We start from the raw sequence: 24,539 nt of genomic DNA, 5'->3' as shown, positions 1-24,539 counted from the left end.
TTAAGTGCCTTTATCATGCAGGTGCACGATATCTTGTGTGTGTATTGTGTGTGTCATAAAATAAGTGTACGTCTGTGAATCACATGCGTGAGTGTGTAGATGTGAGTGTGTACCTTTCAATTTCTCCGCTCCTCTGTACCAGTGCAGTTCAGCAGGTGGTTTGCTGCCTGTGCTGCTGCAGGTCAGAGTTACACTCCCCCCCTCTGGCACAGCATCCTCAAACCCTGTTATCACTGGCTTACCAGGAACACCTGAGTGAGTGAGAGAAACAGCAGAAAAACAGAGAGAATAAGGGAGACAGAGAGAGGGAGAAAGACACAGACACTGATAATTGACAATCATGAAGTTACAATCTAATCAAGAATTAATTACAGTGTTTACTTCGAATTCACAGCATCTAGGAGAGCAGCTGTGGCCAACATACACATAGCATACACACCACACACACACACTACTAAACTGTTCATCAGTTTTAATAACTTTTGGTATTTGATACACACTATATACATTTAACCATATGAGATTCTAGATTAGGTTAGATCAGCTTAGGCAGGCAGCACAGTAGAAGGGTGCACCACCACTTTTGTGTCAGCTGCAGATGTTTTTACACCTGGGGGCTGGCCAGCATAAAAGCAGTTCTGTCTAAAAGTTTTTCTGATCTTCCAGATCTTGCACTGATTTCCACAGTTCTCACTTATTGCCATTTTAATGTCATTCTTAAAAAATGTAAAGCTGGAAGTGCTTAGTTGCTTTTTTTTTTTTATAGCCACATCCACACGGCCACACTGGGTTTTTGCGTCACCTTGAAATCAGCGGCCCTTAATTCTGATTTAGCAGTTTCACAAAACTAATGAAAACCCCAGAAGAAAAGATAATTACGATCTTATTCCACCTCCAGACTTACTGTGTACTCTACTGCCTCTTGCTTATATAGTATTTTGTACTCTGCATGAAAAGAGTTCAAAGTGAGGACAACCTTGTCTCCTGTTTTGAAACCACAACAATTAGCGCTTCCTCCAGGTTGGCTCAGATAGAGCAGAGGCAGCACAGAGTGTGTAATAGGTAACAAAGCCAAAGCCACACAGCTGTTGTTCGGGGATGTGTAGTCACGTGTCAAAGTTTACCAACTCAACACAAAAGTTCGCAGGCAGTTTCGCCCCGGAAGTCATGTACATGAAATCCACAAAGTCTCATTGAAATGCATGGAATTTGGCACCCAAAAATTAATAGACAAAACCCAGTTTGAGTGAGGCTTCAGCAGAGGGTTTGATGAGTCTGGAATTCCTAATGATAACTGCTAATCTCGCTAACCAGTCTTAATGAGTCAATTAAGGATTGGCCTTTTTCTGATTTGTAGGCATCAACTAACTTGCATCATTTTTTGGATCCTCAGCTAGCGGCTTAGAGGATCCCATGGAGTTTTAAGCCGCAGTCACACTGGGTTTTTGCATTTCGCATCACCTCGCCAAATGGTTTTGGCTACAAGTGGGGCTGGAAATCAGCAGTGTAAACAGTCCTCCATTTTGATTCAGCAGTTTCACAAACCAGTCAATGTGCTATCAAAACTGCTAAAAACCCCAGAAGAAAATATAATTGCCATATAATCCCACTCCCTGTCTGACTGTGTACCATGCCACCTCTTGCTTGTGTAGTTTTTTCTGTACAGAAAGAGTTGTAGCATATCTCCTGTTTGAAAACCGAAACAGTCAGCGCTTCCTCCATGTTGGCCCAGATAGAGCAGAGACAGCACAGAGTATGTCATAGGTCACACATTCAGAGCCATAGTGCTATTAGTCAGGGAAGCTAATTCGTGTGTAAAAGTTCACTGGGATATATTTCGTGTACACGATATTCGTCTGCTGCTCGAATCTCATTGAAATGCATGGGATTTCTTGCTTGATAATTCACGGGCAAAACCCAGTGTGACCGGGGCTTAGCAGAAGGTTTGATGAGTCTAGAATTGTCATCAGCTGACAATTTCTAATGATAATTGCTAATCTCGCTAACCAGGCTGAATGAGTCAATTAAGGCCTAACAAGTTCATTAAGGCTTTTTGCACATGCCACCATCACTCTATTTCTTCTGTATTTTAGGCACATTTAATCTAAAGAAAATATGCATTATCCAACTGTAGTAAGGTGTTGACGGTTCAATTGCTGAAACAGCTTGTTGCCCAAACATTTGCATTCTGTACTGATCCTTCCCACGTTTGTCAGTGTAGCTGTTATAATAAAAACTGAATTATGTTGAAAACTGTGATTAAAACACACACATACACACGCACAAACACACACACACACATACATACACATACCCAGCACGGTGACGGTGGCTCGTGCGGTCCGTACAGGCATGGTGAAGATGGAGCAGGTGTACTCTCCGTCATCTGACAGCTGCACATCTGAAATGGTGATTGACAGCTCTGTGGGCGTGGACTTGTGCAGCTGGATCCGGTTATCTCTCAGAGCTGAGGGACAAGGGGTCGAATAGGCAGAGGGAAAAAAAAGAGAGCGTGATAGAGACAGAGAGAAAGGGAGGAAGAACATTGCTGTGAGAAGGATGGAAATTTTTTTCCTGCAGATCTTTGTCATTTCAGATTAAACCTCTCGGTAAGCGCGAGTTTGAGTCTGGCAGGAGTGTTACGCAGTTCATCTCACAGTGATGCTGAAAAAGAACAGAGCATGAAGACAACTAATACTCCATTCACTGAGCTGGAAGAAAAGTAATTACCCTGAGATGCAGCTGTAAAAGTGTGTGCGTGAGCGCAACTGCAATGTGTGTCTTTCTATACTTTGAGAGTGTGAGCCTGTGTATAACTGTGTGTATGCATATTTGTGCAGCTTCATTAAGTGTATTTTTTTGTTATAACAAAGAACAATGTAGGAATTTGTGTACAGTTTTGTGAAACTATATGTGTGTCTGTTTTTAAAAATATAAAGAGGTATATATATGGTTTTTAAAATATATTTAAAGATCTGGACATCTTAATTTAAACACTATGGTGGTAATATAACTATACAAAATAAGAAACATATTTTAAGATTTGTGCAATTTTCTTGTTAGGAAAAAGTTAGAACACCCTATATACCAAAAGCTGGTGTAGCCCCCCTTGGCTGAAAAAACTTCAGTTAGAAGTTTCCTATGATTTATCAGCAGAATGTTTCCTACTCCTCCATGCAGAATTCTTTCATCTGTGTCAGTTTTTAGACAGATGGTCTCACAGTTTCCTCAAACGCCTTCTGATACAGAGAAGAATTCCTAGTGGATTCTATGTTGCAGAGCTCTCCAGCAGAAAAGCAGCCCCCAAACTGTGACATTTCCATCTTCACAGCTAATCTGGGTTCTTGTGCTCAAATGCTGTGCCTGGTTTACGCTAAACATGTCCTCTGTTACTGTGTCCAAGTTTGGATTCATCTGTCCACAGCACATTGTTCCAGATGTCTTGGTCCAGATGTTTTTTTTTTTGGACAGCAAGGTTTTCCTCCTTGCACATCTCCCATGAAAATCGTGTGTGGTCTCTATCTAATGATAGATGCTGTACTTTGACCTCATGACATTTTAGGATTGTTGGAGACTTCTTTACGTATTTTGTGGTCTGCAGTTGGACTGAACTTGCTAGGACGGCCTGACCTGACCATGTTGGCAAATATTTTGTGGGCAGTGGAATAGCTGGTTTCTAAATGTTCTGAGGTCTTTTTAAATTCCTTTCCAGACGCATCTGCATGTACATCCTTCTTTCTGAAGGCTTAAAGAGCTCTCTTTGGATCTCAGCATGGTAATAACACTCACTTTCAATCGAGAGCAAACCAAACTAAATATCTGAGGTTTAAATAAGACAGACTCCTTCAAAATCCCCTCTAATGATGTTCTAATCATCTGCAAGTGATGTGAGCACCTGCATTTAATTTGAATTGGAGTGTTTTAACTTTTTCCTCATAGGAAAACAGTATTTGTATTCATTACATTTTACAAATGATTTAAATAAAAGTTTGAAAATAATGTTAAATATTGAATATTGTTTAAATAAGGGATAAATGACCACATGCCTAAATTACAATAGTATAATTATATAAAATATTAGGAAAGACAAAGGTTTTATATATAGGTTTCAACATTTATAATTCAATTAAATGTAAAAAGTTTTTAATTATGTTTGTATGTTCTGAGCAAACATTGCCATATGAACACAAGACACATATTCATATATATTTTTAGTTAAATATAAAATCTATGAAGACATCACCACATCACACAGAATGTGTGTGTGTGTTTCTGTCTTTGGAGCGTGTGTAATCAGGGTTGCTTTTTTCAAATTAAGTTCAGTAGCAACAAAGCCATATCCTCCACACACCAACAACACAACCATGGTATGTGTTAACATCAATTGAATTTTGAATGTTGAAGCTTGGAGATGCAAGAATGGTATGTTATAGTCATTCCTCTCAATTTACCTGTCTACACTCTAAGCATTAAGGGCCAATTAGGGTAATAAAAGGCATGAACTAATAAGCATTACAGAACAGTCCCTGTACAACAGAATGAAAAGTTTAATGAGTTAAATGTAATGTTTATAGCTACATACTTACCATAGCTATTCCGTGTACCATGTTTTTCAATCAAGCTTAGCTATGATGGCTATGGTAGAACTAATAAATAAAGAGTAAACGGCTTTAAAGATTATAGATTTAAAGATCAGAAGGTAAACACATACATTTCAGTGTAGCAAGAAAATTGGCATTATGATCTTGTGCAGAGTTTATGCTGAGCTAACATTAGCAAACAATTCTGTTGACCCTAACTGGGCAACTCAACCCAGCGGTCACAGATGCTTTTCGGTGTAACAAAGATATACTTTGTCACGTTTCTGCTTTTTAACAAAAATTAGATTGTTAGTGTTTGTAAAACTTCGAGAATTTCGATACACTTCCACTTTTCCCTCAGCTTTCAGACAAAGACATTATTTTATCATTGCACACTTTAGGCATTACACATGCTATTCAATGAGGGGAATAAGGTCAAACAGCTGAAGGTGGATTTTGCTGAGGTTTTATTACAAAGATTTGATCAGAAAAAAAAGGTCTACCGTGCGATTACAATGCCTGTTCAAGGGTAACAAATCAAAGAGTGTAACTCCTATAAACTGCTCTCTCTCACTTTACTTGTAGGTTCTTTCATACCACTGTGGGCTGGAGGATAGTGGACCAATCAATTCTGAATTAATTAGAATATAATAATAATATGCACTCTTCAGAATATTGGCCTTTAGGAATTTGCACAAAATACGTTCATAATACCGCTAAAAGATTTAAAATATTTTTTATATCTATTGTAATACTTGCTAAGAATTTTTAAGGATTGGTGGGAAGTTTAATCTTATTAAACTGTGTGTGTGTCTATATAAGTAATGCTGTATATTTGTATATATTTGTATATATGTAGCGTATATTTCGATGTTATGGGTGTGTGTCTAGATTTAATTCTGTGAAATAGATGAATTCCTATGTGTTGAGAGAGTGAGCATGTGTGTAGCTCTGCAAAAGAGAAAGAGTGTGTGTGTGTTCTCTTCATGGTTTATCAGCAAATGAAGGTCAGTTAATTTGTCTTCATAAGGCACTGTTTTCCACTGACCTCTACTCTACTCTGTACTCTGTACTCTCTCTCATGTGTAATCACCCACTCTCCATCTTAAACTGTCTCTCTCTTTCTCTCTCTCCAATCATCATCACATCTCTTCATGCTCCTCCCCCCACAGCATCTGTCCTCAGGCCTAGACCAAGCTGCTTTAATGCATAGAGGCTGCTTCAGAGACATACAGGTGTGCTAATAGAGAAGAAGGAAACGGGTGAGCAGTGTTCTAAGTGGCTCAACTTTTACAGTTGTTTCTTTTTTCCTTGTTTATTTATTTATTCCTTCTCCTGTTTTCTTCATTTGTCTGTAGATACCCTCTCTATCTCTGTATCTGAGTTTATCTGTCATTCAACCATCCACCCAATGCATCCATCCATCCATTCAGACTGCTCTCTACACCCATCTTCCCGTATCGCTCATCGTTCTTTTCTTCAGATTAGACACCCTGTTGAGCATTTATCCATCCATCCATTCATCCATCCATCTATCCATCCCTCTCCACCCATCTACCCGCTTCCCTCAACTCTTTTCTTCTCTCAAATAAACTCTGCTGTGTCTTTATCCAGCCAGCCATCCATTCATTCATCCACTTGTCTCTTCCTCTCCCCTCTCTTCTCCTCAAAGTTGAGGTCAGAGTTTTGTTGTGCATTTATCCATTCACCTACCTATCCTTCTTACATTTATCTACAGGTTCCTCTGACCTCTTCTTACTTCACAGTAGACTGCCCACTCCAGATCATCCATCCACACAGATATCCATCCATCCATTTATCCACCAATATGCTTCTTTTCTTCAACACTCAACACAATCTCATATATATATATATATATATATATATGTATATATGTATATATATATATATATATATATATATATATATATATATATACACATATACATATATAAACATTTATACACACACACACATACATATATATGTATGTGTGTGTGTAGATAAATGGATATGTGTATATATACACATATCCATTTATCTATCCATCCACCAACTCAACATCGTCTCCATTCATGTGTATATATAAAAATATATATTATCTTTCAATCCATATCCTTCCACTCATCCGGCCTCACTCTCACCTCTTTTCTCTCCAAAGTATAGAGTCTGTTGTGCAGTGTTGGACCACTGCAGTGAAGAGTTATCACTCTCCGCTACGTGGCAGGTCAGGGTCACTGTGCCCCCAACAGCCACTGTCTCATCGGAGGTCACTGGCTGAAACGGATCTTCCTCATCTAAAGGGATACAAATAAAAACACAACATTATCATCATCATCATCATCATCACCATTATCATCAGCATCAGCATCATCATCATCCTGTTCACCATCCTCAACATCAGAAAAAGAGTGCTGGATATGGAGAATGTCTGTACAAACAAAACCACGTCTTTGAAGAGCAACCAAAACACACAATCAGACACTGAAGAGTCTCTTAAAGTCTATAAAGGAGTCTTGAAAAGTCTAAATGCGTGTGTGTGGGTGTGTGTAAAGCATTTGTGTATACAGCGCATGCTCCTTTGTTTGAGTCGAGCACACAGATGCGACCTCTGCATTAAGCACAGCGGTTCATTTTGCCTGGGGCAAAGCCTGATCTATTTTAAATAGTGAGCATCATTCAGCCTACAATCGATGGCCTATTGTCCATCCTAAAGCCGCGCTAATGCTCGCAAAATGTTGGATAAATGTAGGATAAACATCATTTAACCTTGTAAACTATGCAATCTCATAACTAAGCATATTTCTTGTGTGCGCTCTTAAAAACAAAAGGCTCTTCAAATGGTTCATTGAGTGATGCCACTGAAGAACCACTTTTTTTGGTTCAATAAAGAACATGTTTGTAATGGAGACGTGGAAGTGTGAAGAACCCTTAAATTGGAGAATGTCATGTTTTTGCAAATAGGTTTTACACGCTCGCACCTCTCTATCACAAACATGGCATCGCTCAAAGAACCATGTGAAGCACCTTTATTATTTTGAGAGTGTAAAAGTTAGTACAGAATTTACAGGAGTGACTCGTGCTGTAACGAATCGTAAAAGTCGTGATTCATATTAGTTACTGATTTTTGAGATCTATCATAGATTTAAGAATTTTACAGATCGCACTTGCATGGAGTAAGTAAAACTGTATTCCACATCGTTATGGTGAGGCGATCCGTACGTATTATGGATTGTCTGTGATCTATTACACCACTAGTAGGTGACAGAATCATTGCACAAACTTGTGATAATAAGTGTCATCTGTCATAGCATGCTTATAGTATGGTTATATTATATTATATTATATTATTATGTTATCTATCTGAGTGTAAGCTACATCTTACCAGTCACTAAGTAAAAAGACTTAAGATTAGTAAGACAGGTCGAAAGGCTTAAAGGAATGCTCAACTGTTTCTCAACCTAGCTACTATGTCCTGCATCTGTAGCATATGGTCAGTGACCCCAGACCATCATTTCACAGCATTTCCATAACTGTCCATTAAAAGTGAAAAACTGTCAACTCAAAACATATCTGTAACAGAAGTCAATGGGCGGTCGCTCTGCTATGGATGCATATAAATCAGTTAGGTTGGGAAAAGCAGGAAATTTCCTTTAAAGTATGGCTGCAGTCCACAAAGTCCAGGACACAAAGGAAATGGAACTCTTAACAACTGTGCAAGACCTGCCTCACCACCAAACTGTCCCATTAGACAAATAGCACTTAAAGCTTTGATTTTTGAGAGAGAGAGAGAAAATGAGAGAGAGATTGAGGGGGAAGGGGGATGGGATCAAGCACCACTCTCACTCTCAGATGTGAAAAACTGCAGGTGTTTCTGGTTATCCTTCCACTGTGGGAGATTAATGACTCAGCATGGTGGTTCTGAAAGGATGTGGAACTGAACAAGAAGCCCTTAAAATATCTATCTGTAATAGAAGTCAATGGGCAGTTGCTCTGTTTCGGATGCGGAAAAATCAATTAGGTTGGAAAAAGCTGGAACTTTCCTTTCAAGTATGGCTGACCTCCCGAATACGCTCTGTAACACTGCCACTCAATTCCGCTGCACCAATATTGACCTTTTTTTTTTTGTTGTTGCCTGCAAGTTGTTGCTCCAGTCATTCCAGGAAACATGGAGCAGATTCCTACAATCTGATTACACAAACATCCGCATCTGGAAGGCTTAAGTGTTGCATAGGGACAAAGAGACGTGCGTAAAGCCCTCTCTGTTATGTCGCAAAACCAATTACTCCTCTAAAAACCAGAACGGATCGTTTTAACGTTGTAGTGCATTTTTGGAAAAGAAGGCGGAATGATTTTAAGGGACATAATTTACAAGCCTCCCCCAGGACATTCCACAGGATTCCCTTTTCATTAGTGACAAAGGGGAGATTTTTTATGAAGCCGTTCATTGTCATCTGATTTCAATGAGTCACCTCTTTGATCAGATCCATGACTTTAGTTTATGCTGAAGCATAGCCATTCTGTCCATCAGCTGTCACTGCGGCTTACATCACGCTCAGCAGTGGACTCTGCGGATTAGGTACCAAATTAGACCTCCCAAAATCAGAAATCAGATTTTATTTTTAAATTTACTGACAACCTGAAACTGTGCAAAACCCTTTATATTAAAGAATGAATAATCTGCCCATTCTGACCTTCATACTGACCCATGGCCACCATGTTCTCATATCTACAAATAGCATCAGTATCACAGTAAAAAAGGAACCGTGTCCTTCCATGATGAAGACAAAATTGTACTGGTCTATACAGTCCATAAACAGAATCTACGCTGTAAAACAAACGGACTGACAACGGACTGACCTCCCCAGAGTCCAGACCTCAATGTCCCTGAATGTATTTGGAAGGATTTGGAGGTTGAGGAGTTCTGAGGCTGAACTTTCGAGGTGTGGAAAAAATGAAGGCAAGGTCAGGATACTGTGTGAAGAACTTACCTAATGGGCATTTTGGCTGGAAATGAAATAAATGAAGTGTGGTACTTCTGCTCAGCACTGTACATGCTAAAGTGTGGGCTGTGTACCGGTGCTAACGGACACCAGCGGGCGGAACTCATCATCAGCCTGCCACGGCTAACCTTTCGTTTTAATTTTCTCTTGTTGACATTTATCTCTTCAGCTGATGAAAGGGAACGTGCTGCTTCTACCAAAACATTTGGACTGCGATCCTGCAGGTTATCGACCTATTTCGCAGAAGTGTCCGTAATCTTTTTACTGTCTGCTTTTCGTGCGCCGTTAAGGAAGTGCTACCAAGTAACGTGTTTTCAGTATTTTGAAATGCATCTCTTTACTTTGTGGGAAGGCTTTCAGCTTCTAACCCTGTTTATAACCATGATTTTTTACATAATAACGGTTTTACAGCTTTCCATTTATGAGTGAAAATGGCAGCGTTTTTTGAAGTGTGCTGTTCAAGGTCGCGGGCCCTTTAAGAGAGACAGAAAACAGAATAAAAAGACTGGCTGAAGAATGTAGACAAGCCACAGGAATGAGAAATGAATCAGTGGATTTGAATGTGGATTTCACTTGTATAAAAAAATCCTCCAAAAAAAAGCCTTAAGGACCTTAATGTGCTCATAATTTACATTCTACCATATTTCCAGTAGCGCTTAAAAGCGCCACATTGCTGGTTTTATCACTGACCCATTTCACACTAATGCTGGGATTACTCCCCCCGCCACCACCATCATTCAAATACCAGCCAAATGCTGCCAACACGCTATCATTCTTTTGACAGTAATGGATTACTGTTCATTTACTACATGCATATATGTATTAAATGAGCAATAAGCCATTGCAGCAAACCATTACAAAACATTTGAAAACAGGAACCCATTACACTCATCCACATAATATATAATGTATACATATATAGATATATAAATGTAGAAGTGATTCTAATACATATGTTATGATTCTACATATAATATGTTAGTCGTGTGTAACTTCCAGGGTTTCTATTTTCAAGCTAAAAGTTAACATCTTTACAGGGCTAGGATAGTAACATAATCTGGCATTTGTTTGTTTACAAAAAGACTGGACGCTTTTCTCTGTGTAGATTTTAAGTCTCGATATGGGTTAGCCGTTAGCGTTCACTTCTGTGTATTACGCATTTCCACTCTCTTTCCACTCACTCTCAATTGCCTGGATGAAATTCAAAAAAACATATGCTCTCAGCTCAGAGAAGCATTTACACGTTATTCTTGCAAAGAAATCACATCTGATAACAATATTTAATCCAATATTGGGGATGTTGTAAAGAGGACTAACTGCTAAGTCTCGATTAGGTCTCGCTATGGCTTAATTTAATGTAGAACAACTGTCATAACTGTCACATGCCCTTTAGATTCTAGGTTCAAGGTTGTGCCGAGCTTCTTCCATATTTGTGAATTATTGAGGCCACAGTGGTCCTGGGAACACTCCAAGCTTTAGATATTATTTTATACTCTTGCTCTGATCTATGTCTTGTCCCAACCCCAGACAGTTTCTAGGATCTAGTGGCTTGGTTTTTTGACCTGACAGTGCCGTGTAAATTGTGGGCCCTTATAGACCCAGGTGTGTGCCTTTCCAATATATGTCCAATCAATTCAAATTGCAACAGGCGGACTTTGACTTTGAGTTCTTAAGTATAATTAAAGCAAACAGGATGCACCTGACCCCAATTTGGTGTAGCACAGTAAAATGTGAAAATGAGATGTCAGCTCATTTTCGGAATTCGGTTTCACTTCATCATTATGGGTGATTAAGTGTAGACTGATGGGTAAGCATGCCAATTACATCCTTTCAAAATCAAATCCGCTACTTATTTATATGTATCGCCCATAAAAATGAACTGCATTGCATTTAGAAAGGTTAATTTTCCCAATGCTTTAAAATTTGGCAAATATACAGAAATCAGGTTTCTGAAATGTTGTTGTAGAATAATCAAAACATATCATTTGACCAGTGTATGTGTTGTCTGTATGTCTGCGTTACATATCGATCATAATTCATTCCCTTACTGTTTCTCCACCTGCTATTCTCACCCTGGGTCTACATTCCAGTTCACACAACCAATATTCCACTCTATTCTAGGCCTGATGTTGCTAGTCTCCGTCTGAAAGCCGTAATACTGGGATTACCCCATTCAGAGCCAAGCTAAATACGGCCTGTACCGATTCTATGCTGTCCTGCTGAAAGACTACTGCTGACCCGACAGAGGCCTGAGGCTGCTTCAGCTCTAACTGTGTGTGCTGAGGGCTTCTGTTCAAACAGCGCCTTTATAAATAGACTTAGAGCAGTAGGGGTGCCAGAGACTCTTCATCCACCATCCCCGCCTAGTTCCCTCCTTCTCCAGAACATCTGGCCCTGCGTGTGTGTGTGAGAGTGTGTGTTTGTATTCAAGCTTATTTGAGGACCTGTTTCTTTATGTGTCTTTCTTCACGTCTCAATTTCTCACTTTGTCCTTGTGTGTGTCTGCGTGTGTGTGATAGCAACAAGCATGTTATGAGAAATCTCAGCTAGAACAATCTGTGAGACACACATGCACACACATACACACTCAATAACTCAACCCCAGTAGGATCCATTACCACTGGCCTTGCCCACCTTGCCCAAAGCAGTGGATTACAAGGCAAAAACAAGCCTCAAGCTAACTCAGAGTACTGCTGTCTGAGGGGAGAAAGGGGACAACTTAATGCAGGATAAATGTATTGTGTGTTTTTTAAGCAGTAAAGTAGATTTAAGCAGATTCCAGCAGAACAACTGGTCATGCTTCCATTGCACTGTCAACTGATCATTTGTAAAATAACGACTGACATGCCTCTCGGCTATTTCTGATCATCTCCAAGTGCGACGTCCTCAGACAATGAAAAATGAACTCAACTCAAAACAAACCTGGAGTGAGACACAAATCTGTTAGCTAGCAAACTAGGTTAGTTTTTACTTCCTTAGCAGAAGACAAGACGGTGTGACTTTCTCTATATATACCAGTTTACATTTAAGCATTAGCTCATCTGAAGGGGGCGCTCACGTTCCTCAAACCTCCTTCTTATTGTACAAGAAAACATACTGCTTTAGCATCCAGCGGATGAAAGAGTTGCCTGATTTAATTAAAGTTAACATGATTTCCAAGCTGTTTTGTTTATTTGGCTTTAAATTGAGCTACATTCATATTTGATAAATTCTTAAACATGTACTGCACTGCAAATGTTGTTCTTTACACTACTAAACTTCTCTTAAGTCTCTTTCACTGCCTTCAAGTCCACCTCGGAAGTTCGTACTTACGAATATGGAGCTCGTAAGTATGACGTGACTTCTGTGCAAGTGGTTTTGGTCAGAAACAACACAAAAACCCTGGGGAAACTACAATTACTGCAAAGTATGAGCATTAGGTCAGACATATTTTTATCCATGAAGTCAGTACATCAGTAGCATGTACTTACCCCTTTTTCCACCTGTGGATGAGTGTGAACCACTAAAAATAGACTGCAGTGTTTATGTTTTAACTTATGCACCAATTTATTCAATTACCAGCATTTTTATTGACATGCCCCCAAAAATATTTCTGACTTGAAGGCAGTATTAGTACAGCAACTACTGCTGTTTAATATAATACAATAGCAACAAACGCAAGTGGTCTCGTCCGAATTTTGAAAAGTGAAAAACTCCTGTTTAAAAAGCACCTGACAGACACTTTAGGGTTTTGGATAGTTTCTGCACTATGAAAGTAATTTATTAACTTATTTTTCATCAGTTTTGATTATGCATTATGTATATAAGTAACATCTATATTATATTGTTCATCCTTAGGGGTTAGTTTTTACACCTTTTACACCTGAAAATAAATTTCAGGTTCATCATGATGAAACACTGATGTATGAATTCCCTGTGTTAGCATGCTTGCAGTAACTAGGTCAGATACACACTAAAGATTTTCCAAATGTATAAGAAATTCTCTGGCAAACACACACACACACACACACTTAGTTACCTCAGTATGAATCAACATTAGCATTAGTGCTGGTCTTGCTGATCTTGCCTGAGCTAGTGGATTAACAGGCTAAAAAAAACTCTTGAGCTAACTTCATGCAGTGCTGGTTTACTTACAGGCATCATTATCCTTGAGACAGCATTACTTCCAAGAGCATGGTATGACAGTTCTCTGCTAAAACAATCTGTTACACACACTTAATCATCCAATATTAACATTCCCAATGGCCTTGCTCACCTCAACTGACCATTTGGATAATAATAAACAACATGCCATTTCTTACTCCCTTTCGTTAATCAATTTAGATGATGTGTTATGCATTTATTTATGCATATGAGCCACATTTCTATTATTTCATTCACCCTTAGGGCTTAGTTTCCAAAGTAAACGATGAGAGTAGTTCATTCCCTTCTTATATCAATTCAAAACAGGTAATGTTTCATTCACAGATTTATCTATAATAACATAATGATGTAGCTCAAATACATTTTGGCTGTAAAATGCTAAAAAGAATGCTAATCCATTGCACACACAGTCACAAACACTTCTCCTAAGATTAACAGGCAATAATAAGCCTTAAGCTAACTCCGCAGTGCTAGTTTACTTATGGCAACAAGCGCTTATTCTTTTGTTAGCATGCTTATAGTTATTAGGTCAGATACACAATAGGAACTCTGGCACAACACACACACACACACACACACACACACCTCAGTGTGATCCAACATTAGCATTAGTAGTGGCCTTGCTAAACTTCAACTTGCCTGTGCCAGCGAATGAACAGGCTAAAAAAACTTGAGAATACCTGTGCTAAAACACACTGTTACACACTCAATCACCTCAGTGTGACCTAATGTTGACATTATCACCGGCCTTGCCCACCTCGACTGACCATTTTTTTAAATAATGGCTGACATATCTCTGTTTTTGTATTATGAGGAGTTCATTATGTCCTTTCTTTCAATCAGCTGAGCTTGATTGATCTTACCAAAAGTAAATTTAACGCTCTGGTCAAAACACACACACTTAACCTTGGTGTGATCCAATATTAGCATTACTACAAACACAAGCCAGTGCATTTACAGAATGCAATAACCTTAAGGTAACCCCTCAGTGCTAGTTTACTTATGGGAATAATGGGTTATCCTTTTGTTAGCATGTTTGCAGTTACTAGGTCAGATTAAGAGCAATAAAGAGCTTCCAAGAAACTCTCTGGCAAAACACACACACTTAGTTACCTCACTGAGAATCAACATTAGCATTAGTACTGGCCTTGCTGATCTTGCCTGTGCAAGTGAATTAATAGGCAAAAATAAAAAAAATCTTGAGCTAACTGCAGCCATGCAGTGCTGGGTTACTTATGGGCATTGTTATCCTTGGGTGAGCATATTAGTGCTTCTGAAAGCATGGTATAAGACATCTCTGCTAAAACAATCTGCTACAAATACTCAATCATCTCAGTGTGATCCAAGGCATTACCACTGGCCTTGCCCATCCTGCCCAAGTCAGGGGATTAAGGGGCTAAAAAAACCACAGCACCTCTTACAAAACCTAGCGCTAACTTACTTACTGGCAACCAGTTCTCTATATGTTAGCATGTTAGCCCTTAATGAAGTATTTTGTAGGTCAAACACACAACCTCCAAACCAAAAAACCTCATGATCATGATATGAGAGTTCTGTGCCAACCCAATCTGGCCCCCACACACACATTCACAGACACACTCAATAACCTAAGCCTGATCCAATGTTAGCATTACCGCTGGCCTTGCCCACCTTGCCCAAGCCAGTGGATTAACGGGCTAAAATAAGCCCCGAGCTAACTCCATGCAGCGCTAGCTTACTTATTGGCAACCAATTATCCTTGTGTTAGCAGTTATTAAGCACTTAGTGGGTCAGATACACGCGCCGTAGCTGCAGGGAGCTTTTACTCCAGAAGCTCCGGATAGCCAGAGATCCTTTTAACCGGTTATGTCAGGACATCTGCTTGGCAGCCATCGTTTGGTAAGACGAACATGCGTGCAAGTGTCAGCGTGTGTACGTGTGTCTGTGTGCGTGAGTGTCCCAAATTAAAAGTGTGGATTTGTGACAGAAAAGTAATCAGCCACGAGTGAGTTAAGAGGGCTAGATGAACCTTAATGAATGCTGCTTTGCTCACACACAGGCACACACACTCACACAGCTCCAAGGGTGTGGGAAAACACATGTATTTAAAGTAACACAATTTACACCCAAATGGCACTGCAAGAAGGTGAGAAAGAGAGAGAGAGAGAGAAAGAGAGAGATAGAGAGAGAGACAGACAGAAAGATGAAAATAGAGACAGCAATATCATAAATACTGTCTTTCTTAGAGTTCATCTTTGATAAGAAAGACAAGAAAAGAAATGAAACATGGAGGACAAAAACCCTGTGAGATTTTCCAGTAGAGGTGGGCAATAAGATATGTTTTTATTATAACACAATATTCTATACCAATACTTCTATATCACTGAAGCACTGTTTGCATCCTACAACTTATAGACAGTTTGTCATTAACAACAATAATAAAAGCTGCATAAAAAGCAAGTAGCTGTAACAAGTAGCTGACTGAAAATTATAATTATACACATTTGATCTCATTTACATTCCCAACTTTTTACTTTCTCCCCTTAAACCCACTGCACTCGATGGACCTGGTGCCGGCCCCAAAAATCTACTCGCTTGCTTAAATCTACCACTACGCTAACCATGGCATCAACGTGTCTAATCTGTGGATTCCAGTCGGTTATGTGTTTTTCATGGCTACATAACAGACAGCCAGATGACTAATATGTTGACTGATATGTTGTGGTTGGTGTGGCGCAACAGATAACACCACCACCTGCCATTGAGTTACAACACCATGTGGGAGACCAGGGTTCGATTTCCGGTCTGGGGGTCTATGCTGCGCTACACCAATAAGAGTCCTTGGGCGAGACTCCTAACACTACATTGGCCCTCCTCTGTAATACCAGTAACCTTGTAAGTCGCTCTGGATAGGTCTGTTAAATGCCATAAATGACTGAGCGCAAATTCTGAAAAAAGAGAAAAAAGAGAGTGCATCGCCCTGACAAGCAGAGCTGTGTTCCATTTACCTCTGAAGTCGGATGTCAGATCTGGCAATAGTGTCACGCTGGACACTTTTCCAATTAAATAGTTTGCTAACTGTACACAATTTCAAAAACAGTGAATGAAATACTTTGGAGTTTACCACAATGATTTGACCGTCCTTTACCAGTGTTTTATGGCCAATCTAACCAGAATATGTCCCACTTTTTATGTCCCAGTTTAGAGTTGGGGTGGTATCCATTTTTTATCATACCGTTATACCTCTCTGAAAATAATATATATGGTATTACTGAGCTATACAGTATCTCACCTTGCCTTATTTTAAAACCAAACACGTTAACGTTCAGTTTGCTCACAGGATGACAAAGTGACAATTCCAAAGTTAGAGAGGAGAGAGAAGCTGGTTAGTATGAGCAGTCTGCTCACCACAAAACAAAATCAAGTCTGGCTGCCCACTTATAAACATTTAAAAGATAATGACTCGATCGAGCGACTGGTGCCTAATGATCGAGCGACTGCTGTTAAAAGGACAGAATGTTAAAACTAAACATTTCCTCCTCTGGTTTTGGAACTTGCTCAGCTACAGCTCCACTGAGTATCAGACAGCCCAGTTCAGCTGCTGTTGAACACCACAAGTGTTGGACACAAGTGTTGACAGTAAAATCTTGTGTCTGAGAGCATGTAGTCTAGTAACTGGTGTTGGGAGTACCAGAAGGAGAAAATAAGGCTGGTTCTACCGTGTTTGGACTGGCATAGATAACTTAGCTAGCTATCAGGCTAAACATTTTACCTGTTTAAATGCTGCCTCTTGATGGTACGCAACAGATGGTGGCATGCATTGTTGTGGCATTACTGCTATGGCTGCTTTTGTTTGGAATGATGGTGATCGCAATGTTTTTTTGTCCTGAAAGTGTTCCAAATACTTTTGGGGTTTGTTGTACACTGTACACCTGGACTTCTACTGAGAGCACTTGTTTATTGTTAATCTTTTATATAAAAAAACAGCTTCCGATTTGTCCCATCGCTGCAGGAGATGGAAAAAGTTGTGAAAATTGAACACCGGAAATGTTCCAATGATTGCAGAAAGTGCAATGCCATTGCAACAGAACTTTCCGTTGCTGGTTCCCTGAATTACATGGAAAATTATTTTGTCTGAACTTGGAAAATGGTTGGAGTTCTGCTTATTTTTGGAACACAAACCCTCCCAAAAAAAATGCATAAACCCCATACAAACGAAATATCCAGATTGATACTGGGCATCGTGAAAATGCCTTCAAGTACTGTGTTGCTATATTTTTGCCGCATTGTAAACCTACACTCTTAGTTTCCAGGTAAAAGGAAGATTGGGTGTGTTTATGTGCATGTGTGTGAGTGAGTGTGTGTGTGTGTGGCTAGGAGATAACACAGTGAAACGTAATAAATACTGTCTCAGAAGCAGGCGGTGAAAAATAACCCTTTCATCCCTCCATTTTCCTCTTCCACCCCTCTCATCTCTCCCCATCTGCTCCATCCCTCGTTCTTCCTTCCTCCTTTCTTCCTCCGCCCATCTGTCTTACACTCTCCCTACTCTCCCTCAAGTCCTGTTTCACCTCCATGCTCTAATGCCACCTCCAGGGACGTGGGGAGGTGTTTCAAGTTGGGGGAGATGCAGCTGTAAGCAGTATATCCTAGCTGCCACATCAACACCTTGGGACTTTCTTTTTGCACTTCTTTTTTTCCTGTTTGAAAACGGAAGCTTCCGATGCTATAGGAACACTTCATGATGAATAGACCAATAGAGATGGTCCGGAATGGCAATCCGTTCCAAAAACCTACAGTGAAAAAGGATTTTTAGAAAACAGAGCATTTAACAAGAAATATTTTCTAACAAAGGGATAAATGAAATGCATGTAGCTAAACTGCTGATGAGGGAAATGTATTTAAACAAGAATTATGCTAGCTATGTGTTTCTTTGGTCATTTGGAACTAGCGCTAATGCTAGCAGCTCATAATTCATTAGGCTAAAATTTCGAGACAGTTGCTGCCGTTACGTGCTCCAGATTCTAAACGCTACTAGTCTGAGACTTAGCTGAATGTCTGAGGCTGGCTTACTGCCGTGCCGTGATGATAACAGGGCGGCTTCTGTGGGAGTTGTTGATATCAGCATTAGCGTTAGCTTTCTGAGCTAATGTAGAACAGTCTGTTGTGGAGGACACAACAACTTTCTGCCCACATGCTCATGGCACCGATTTACACTCTTCTTGGTTTAGAAACCTTTACCAGTATTGTCGAGTTTAGTTGACTAAATACACCACAGTTAGCTTAATGCTAACAGACAGGGTTAATGGAGGCTAATGGAGAGTAGCACTTCTTAGCAGGAAAGACATGTACATACAAGCTGAAAGTAGTGGTCATTAATATACAAAATCAACCACAACAAGTGTTTGTCCACAGAAGAGTAAAAGACTCTTAAACCCTGGGGTAAAATTCCCAGTTAGCTCCAACAAAAAACTAGGCAAAAACCAGATGTTAACAGACCAGTCCATTTCTAATCCTGTGTACTACAACTTTTAAACCCTTCATGACCATGCATCATTCATTCATGTGTGAATTATCCACGTCTGATTTGTGGACCGATCTAAGAGTCTACAGGTCTAAATCGAACTCAGATTCACGGCTTAGTCAGACCACGCCAATCGAAAAATGCTGTTTCCGCAATCAGATCTTGGTCAGATTGCCCAGACACCACAAGTGTGCATGTAAATGCAATTACTGTGTGCGGATTATGATCAGATCAATAAAACCACATTCAGAGGTGGTCAGAGAGGAACCTTGAGGAACTTCAGGTCGAGTGTAAATGGAATGCAACTAAGTAACACAATTATGGCAGCGGAAATGTGTCTAATGAGTGCTGACCAGCAGGTAAGATGATAAAGATGAAAATGATACGCGAGGCTGAAATGACCTCCCGATATTTGATAGTGTATAATGCACTGGTAGAAACAGGTGAGGAACTCTGTTTACAGGAGGTTACCAGAATGACAATAGAAAAGACATGTGTGTTTATGTGTTTTTCATTCATTTAAATTAAGGCATTTAGCAGACGCTCTGTTCGGACACCCGTTCGTTCCACCACTTTGGTGCCAGGACAGAAAAAGACCTGGATGCTTGTCTTCCATGGATCTTAAGGGATGGCGGGATAGATCGAGCCATACTTGAAGCTCGAAGGGCTCTTGGTACTGATCTGCGTTTGCCATCAAGTATGGAGGGGCTGGTCTATTCTTGGCTTTGTAGGTTTTGAATCTGATGCGGGCAGCAGCTACAGGAAGCAAGTGAAGAGAACGCAGTAGCGGAGTTTGGCTGAACTTTGAAGACATTGAAGACGACCTGTACCGCTGTATTCTGGATTAACAGCAGGGGCCTGATGGTGCGCAAAGGGAGACCAGCCAGAAAGAAGGTGCAGTAATCAAGTCTTAAAGTGACAAGAGACTGAACAAGCACCTGGGTGACCTCTCTAGAGAGGAAGGGTCGAATTCTCTTCTTTGGGAAAAAAAGAAAACCCTGTTGCAGCAAGTGTCAAGCCCAAATTAGGAAATCCAGGTCTAATATTATTGTAATTATGGGAAAAATGTATCCCCAAATAGAACAGTATCATCATTAAAGGGAAATGTGTTCTACAGTACTGCACACTATTATATAACAAAATCAGCTATTCACATTGCACTCTACTACTGCCAAGCCAGCTTAACTAACCTCATTTGAGAAAACTTACTTGTTGGTTTAGGGTTTTTTTTTAGGGCATGATGTCAGTTCAGTGCACAGCAGTGTTAGCTCGCATGTAGCAACACTGGGTCTTCGACTCATGAGGAAACATATCAGCTCGTTATTTCCTTACCACAGGGGGCGACAGCTGGGATTTTCCAACACCCTAGTCATTTTGCTCATAGAGAAAAAACGGCTTAGACCTGGAGTTCCTTATTTGGGCATGACGGTGACTACAAAAGGATGACACATCCTGAGTGGTCTATTTCCACTTTCCCTTTTTCATTTTCGTTCATTCTCATCCTCTCTCACCTTCTCTCTCTCTCTCTCTCTGTCTCTGTCTCTGTTGTCTAGAAAGTGTTCCTCGCTTTATTTTCCGAAGCACATCTCAAATTCTTATTTCTTTTTTTTCCACTTGACTGAAGTTTGATTGACAATAAAACGTCCCATTCGCTTGTCAAATTCGTTGAGCGCACTCTAAGGAAAGACTAAGCTTGGTCACTTTTATACACATACACACACACAGCTCCCCCCACGCACACTGATGCGACAGCAGTTACTGGTTACAGCCAAAAGCAGCGGCTTAAATCTTAATGATTTATAGCTGAATTAGTCATGCTGCCAATGCAAGGCTCAAAGAGCGTTCTGCAAACATCAAAGAAGAAATCAATAACCAGCGAGTTGACTTGCGAAGCTTCAGGAGTGTTGCGTTGGAGTGATGTTTATGGTATGCGAGATGTAGTAGAGCCTTTGTTATTTATCTGGCTAGCTGTGCTGTATATCTGGGGCTACTGACCACTACTAGGCACCGTCTAATGGCTGCAAAAGCTTTTAACTCCTTAAAAAGGCAGATGGGCCAAAAGTGTTATTACCACTTTCTATTACTGAAGGCATGTCTGGAATCGGACATGTGATCCCTATGCTTTTAATGCTAGGCTAATATTGCTAACAAACAATGGATCTAAACTGTCACCAATGTCATCTCTGTAAACGCTCAACGCTCAAATCTTAATTAGTTTTGCTTCAAAAATCTATTAGTCATAAATTATAGCGTGTATTATAAATTGTAACTACATTATCATCCATATAATGACCCACTTTTAAACTGGAACATAACGCATGAAATATGGGCAGTGGCCTCCAGTTCACTATTATTCTTAGGTTTGCGTACTGCAACCGCCTTCTTCTGATCCCACCAAAGATATTCTATGGGGTTCAAATTAGGCGGCTGTGACGACCACTCCAGAATCTTCCAGGACTTCTGAAACCAAGCCTTGGTTAAAAAGGCTATTTCTTTAAGACTGATATATGTCAAAAAAATATATGCTCTATTCTGATTGGCTGTCCTGTTAATGTATATGTATGAACACAGTGTTTGCTTTAAACAGAAATTCTCCAGTAAAAAAATTACTTCGGCCACTCCTCTACAACGTTTGGACCCCTTGGAAGGCAGCACTACACAAGACTCCCATCAGCCACAATGCACTGCATGGCATTAGTCATTTTCACCCACACCCTTCTCCTACAGCAGACTATCTACAGTAAAACCAACCTCACTACTTCGACATGAATCGGTAGGTTAAGTCACAACCAGGATCACCAAGTTTCTTCACCTTACTTTCCATTTATACAACAGTCATTTCTGAGCAAACAATCTGGGAAAGTGTGTTGTCTGATAATAGCACGCATTTTTTCACCTTACCTGTGTCATTCCCCTGACCACCGGTTGCTAAGTAACAACAATGCTTGCTGTACTCTAAGCTGCTGCTAACCGATAACAATTACAAAAAGCTGGCGTTGCCTTTCTGCCAGAATAAATTGCCAGTATCAAAAATCCATATTGGAAACAATGTTTGAGGTTTCTTCACGTTACTTTGCAAAACCACTGTATACATGCAATGAAGCAGCCTAGGTCACATGTTACTCTTGATAACACACCCCTTTCGTGTTCCATTGCTTAAATATGGACAGTATGAGCAGACGAGGCAGTGGTGCGTCTGAAATTTTAACAATGTTTACAGAGCACGTCAAGGTCTGTTACTTTAAAAAAGGGAGCATAATTCATTTTCCTATGACACAGGCCCTTAAAGTAGCCCTTATTTTCTGAGCTCAAGTCTACGCTCTTCTATCTGTCAACAAGCAAGCAGTCTACTGCTTAAAGCCAAGCAAAGGTCACTGATGATGTTTACTGGAACTTCAAAACATTTGTGTCTCTTCTTTTTTACTTCATCCTTTCCTTCCTTCAGAGTCAGCTGACGTCTCTGTAACTGTCTCTCTATGATGTTCTGCCCTCTTTAACCAGTACACACACACACACACACACACACACACACACACACACACACACAGACACACACAAACACACACATACATACATACGTGTGTTGTACTGGTACGAGTAGATCAGACACAGCAGTGCTGCTGGAGTGTTTAAACACCTCAGCGTCACTGCTGGACTGAGAACAGTCCATCAACCAGAAATATCCACCCTACAGCATCCCGTGGGCAGCGTCCTGTGACCAATGATGAAGGACTAGAGGATGACCAACACAAACTGTCCAGCAACAGATGAGCTTCTGTCTCTGACTGTACATCTACAAGGTGGGCTTGGGGGACAACTAGGTAGGAGTGCCTAATAGAGTGGGCAGTGAGTGGACTTCAGCACTCCAAGACTTGAGACCTGGAGATGCCCTGACCCAGTCGTCTAGTCGTCACAATTTGGCTTTTCAATAACTGACTGTTCACCTGCTGTCTACCAAAATAGAGAGCATCAAGCTCATCCTGTAAGGTAGTGATGTTTTCTTGTTTTTGCCCTGAAATGAACACAGTCCAACAGACACACACACACACTACATTGGCCCGCTGGGGTTTCTCTGCCCTCTCCACCCTTCTGTCACAGCCTCTATCTGATTTCATCCCTCTCTTCTTACTTCCTCTGAGTTTTTTCCTCCCTCTCCCCGTTCCTCTTTCCCTCAGTCACTCTAAAATGCTGAAAAAACTCAACCCCCTAGCAGAGACCAAATCTGCGCAGTCACACTGAGCATTAGCTCAATGGTGATAAAGTGATCAAATGAAATGTACTTACAGCCACAATGAAAAGTAAAATTACAGCAGCGTTTATAGCCCCTTTTTTTATACAGAGTGTGTGTATGTGTGTGTGTGTGTGTGTGTGTGTGTGTGTGTGTGTGTGTGTGTGTGTGGAGCCAAACAGCTTTGGATGAGTCTTGAACAAGATACCTTTATTACTCTCTCTCTCAGTCTCTGTGCGTGGGTGTGTATGAGTGTGTGTGTGTGTGTGGAATGGTACAGGCACTGCGGTGACCCACCCTAAGATACAGGGTTAGCATATTAGCATACAGCAGAAGTTAGCGCTACAGTGTAAATATCCATCCTTGTTAGCTACAGTCTGTGTCACTCCGGCTAACTAGTCTGGCAGCGCTCGCACGCTCAAACCATCTGCTCACAGACTCATTAAAAATCTACTGTGGTTTGGGCTGAATGATGATATCCACAGCTAAATCCCCATCAACCGGTGGAATTTCACTGGGTTTTTTTTCAGTGTTGCCCAAATTCCGATGCAGGCGCAGTTCACGGTAACACATCAAACTCCTCAGGTAAATGTGATACACTGTATGAGCTGAATCAGGAGTGTGAGAGCAGGAAGCATATTAAAAAAAAGGTGTGAAGCTGTTAAGAGCAAGGTTGAAAACCTACACTTTCTTCTACTTGAATATCATAACTTCAGTGATATCATTTCATTAAGAGATGTATGAGAGATAGTTGTATATTGGCCTATTAAATGTTTATCTTTCATAGGGCCTGACTCATACCTCAGTTAGCGTCTATTATAATGTGCAGATAAATAGCAACTGTTGTTGGTTGCAGCATCACAGGGATTTAAACATGTGATAACCTGATGATAGGGGAAACCCCTGGTGGTTGGGCTGCTACAGAACCCAATATGAGGCTCCCCTTACAGCAACAAGCAGAATTAATAGAGTGCTGACTTTCCAATGTAAACATTGTTGTGCTTTTACATTGTGACATTACCATTACGCACTTTTCTGATGCTTTTGCATTGAAACATCAACATGATGCACTTTGTGATGCT

General features: G+C 40.3%; 1 protein-coding gene across 2 annotated transcripts in view; it reads right to left on the bottom strand.

Moving 5' to 3' along the window:
- The window catches only part of cadm3 (cell adhesion molecule 3), a 160,546-nt gene that overhangs the window by 43,805 nt on the left and 92,202 nt on the right, over nt 1–24,539 (bottom strand). For both annotated transcript variants that reach the window (XM_072668823.1, XM_072668824.1), the window contains exons 3-5: nt 6,725–6,877; nt 2,315–2,467; nt 114–251 (exon numbers count right to left, since the gene is read on the bottom strand). In XM_072668823.1, the coding sequence (XP_072524924.1) occupies nt 114–251; nt 2,315–2,467; nt 6,725–6,877 (444 nt within the window). The remainder of the gene's footprint in view (nt 1–113; nt 252–2,314; nt 2,468–6,724; nt 6,878–24,539) is intronic.

The sequence above is a fragment of the Salminus brasiliensis genome, chromosome 23 (assembly GCF_030463535.1).
Source record: "Salminus brasiliensis chromosome 23, fSalBra1.hap2, whole genome shotgun sequence".
In the NCBI taxonomy this organism is placed as follows: domain Eukaryota; kingdom Metazoa; phylum Chordata; class Actinopteri; order Characiformes; family Bryconidae; genus Salminus; species Salminus brasiliensis.
Note: the sequence above shows the minus strand (reverse complement) of the source record. Positions and strands in the feature narration are given on the sequence as shown.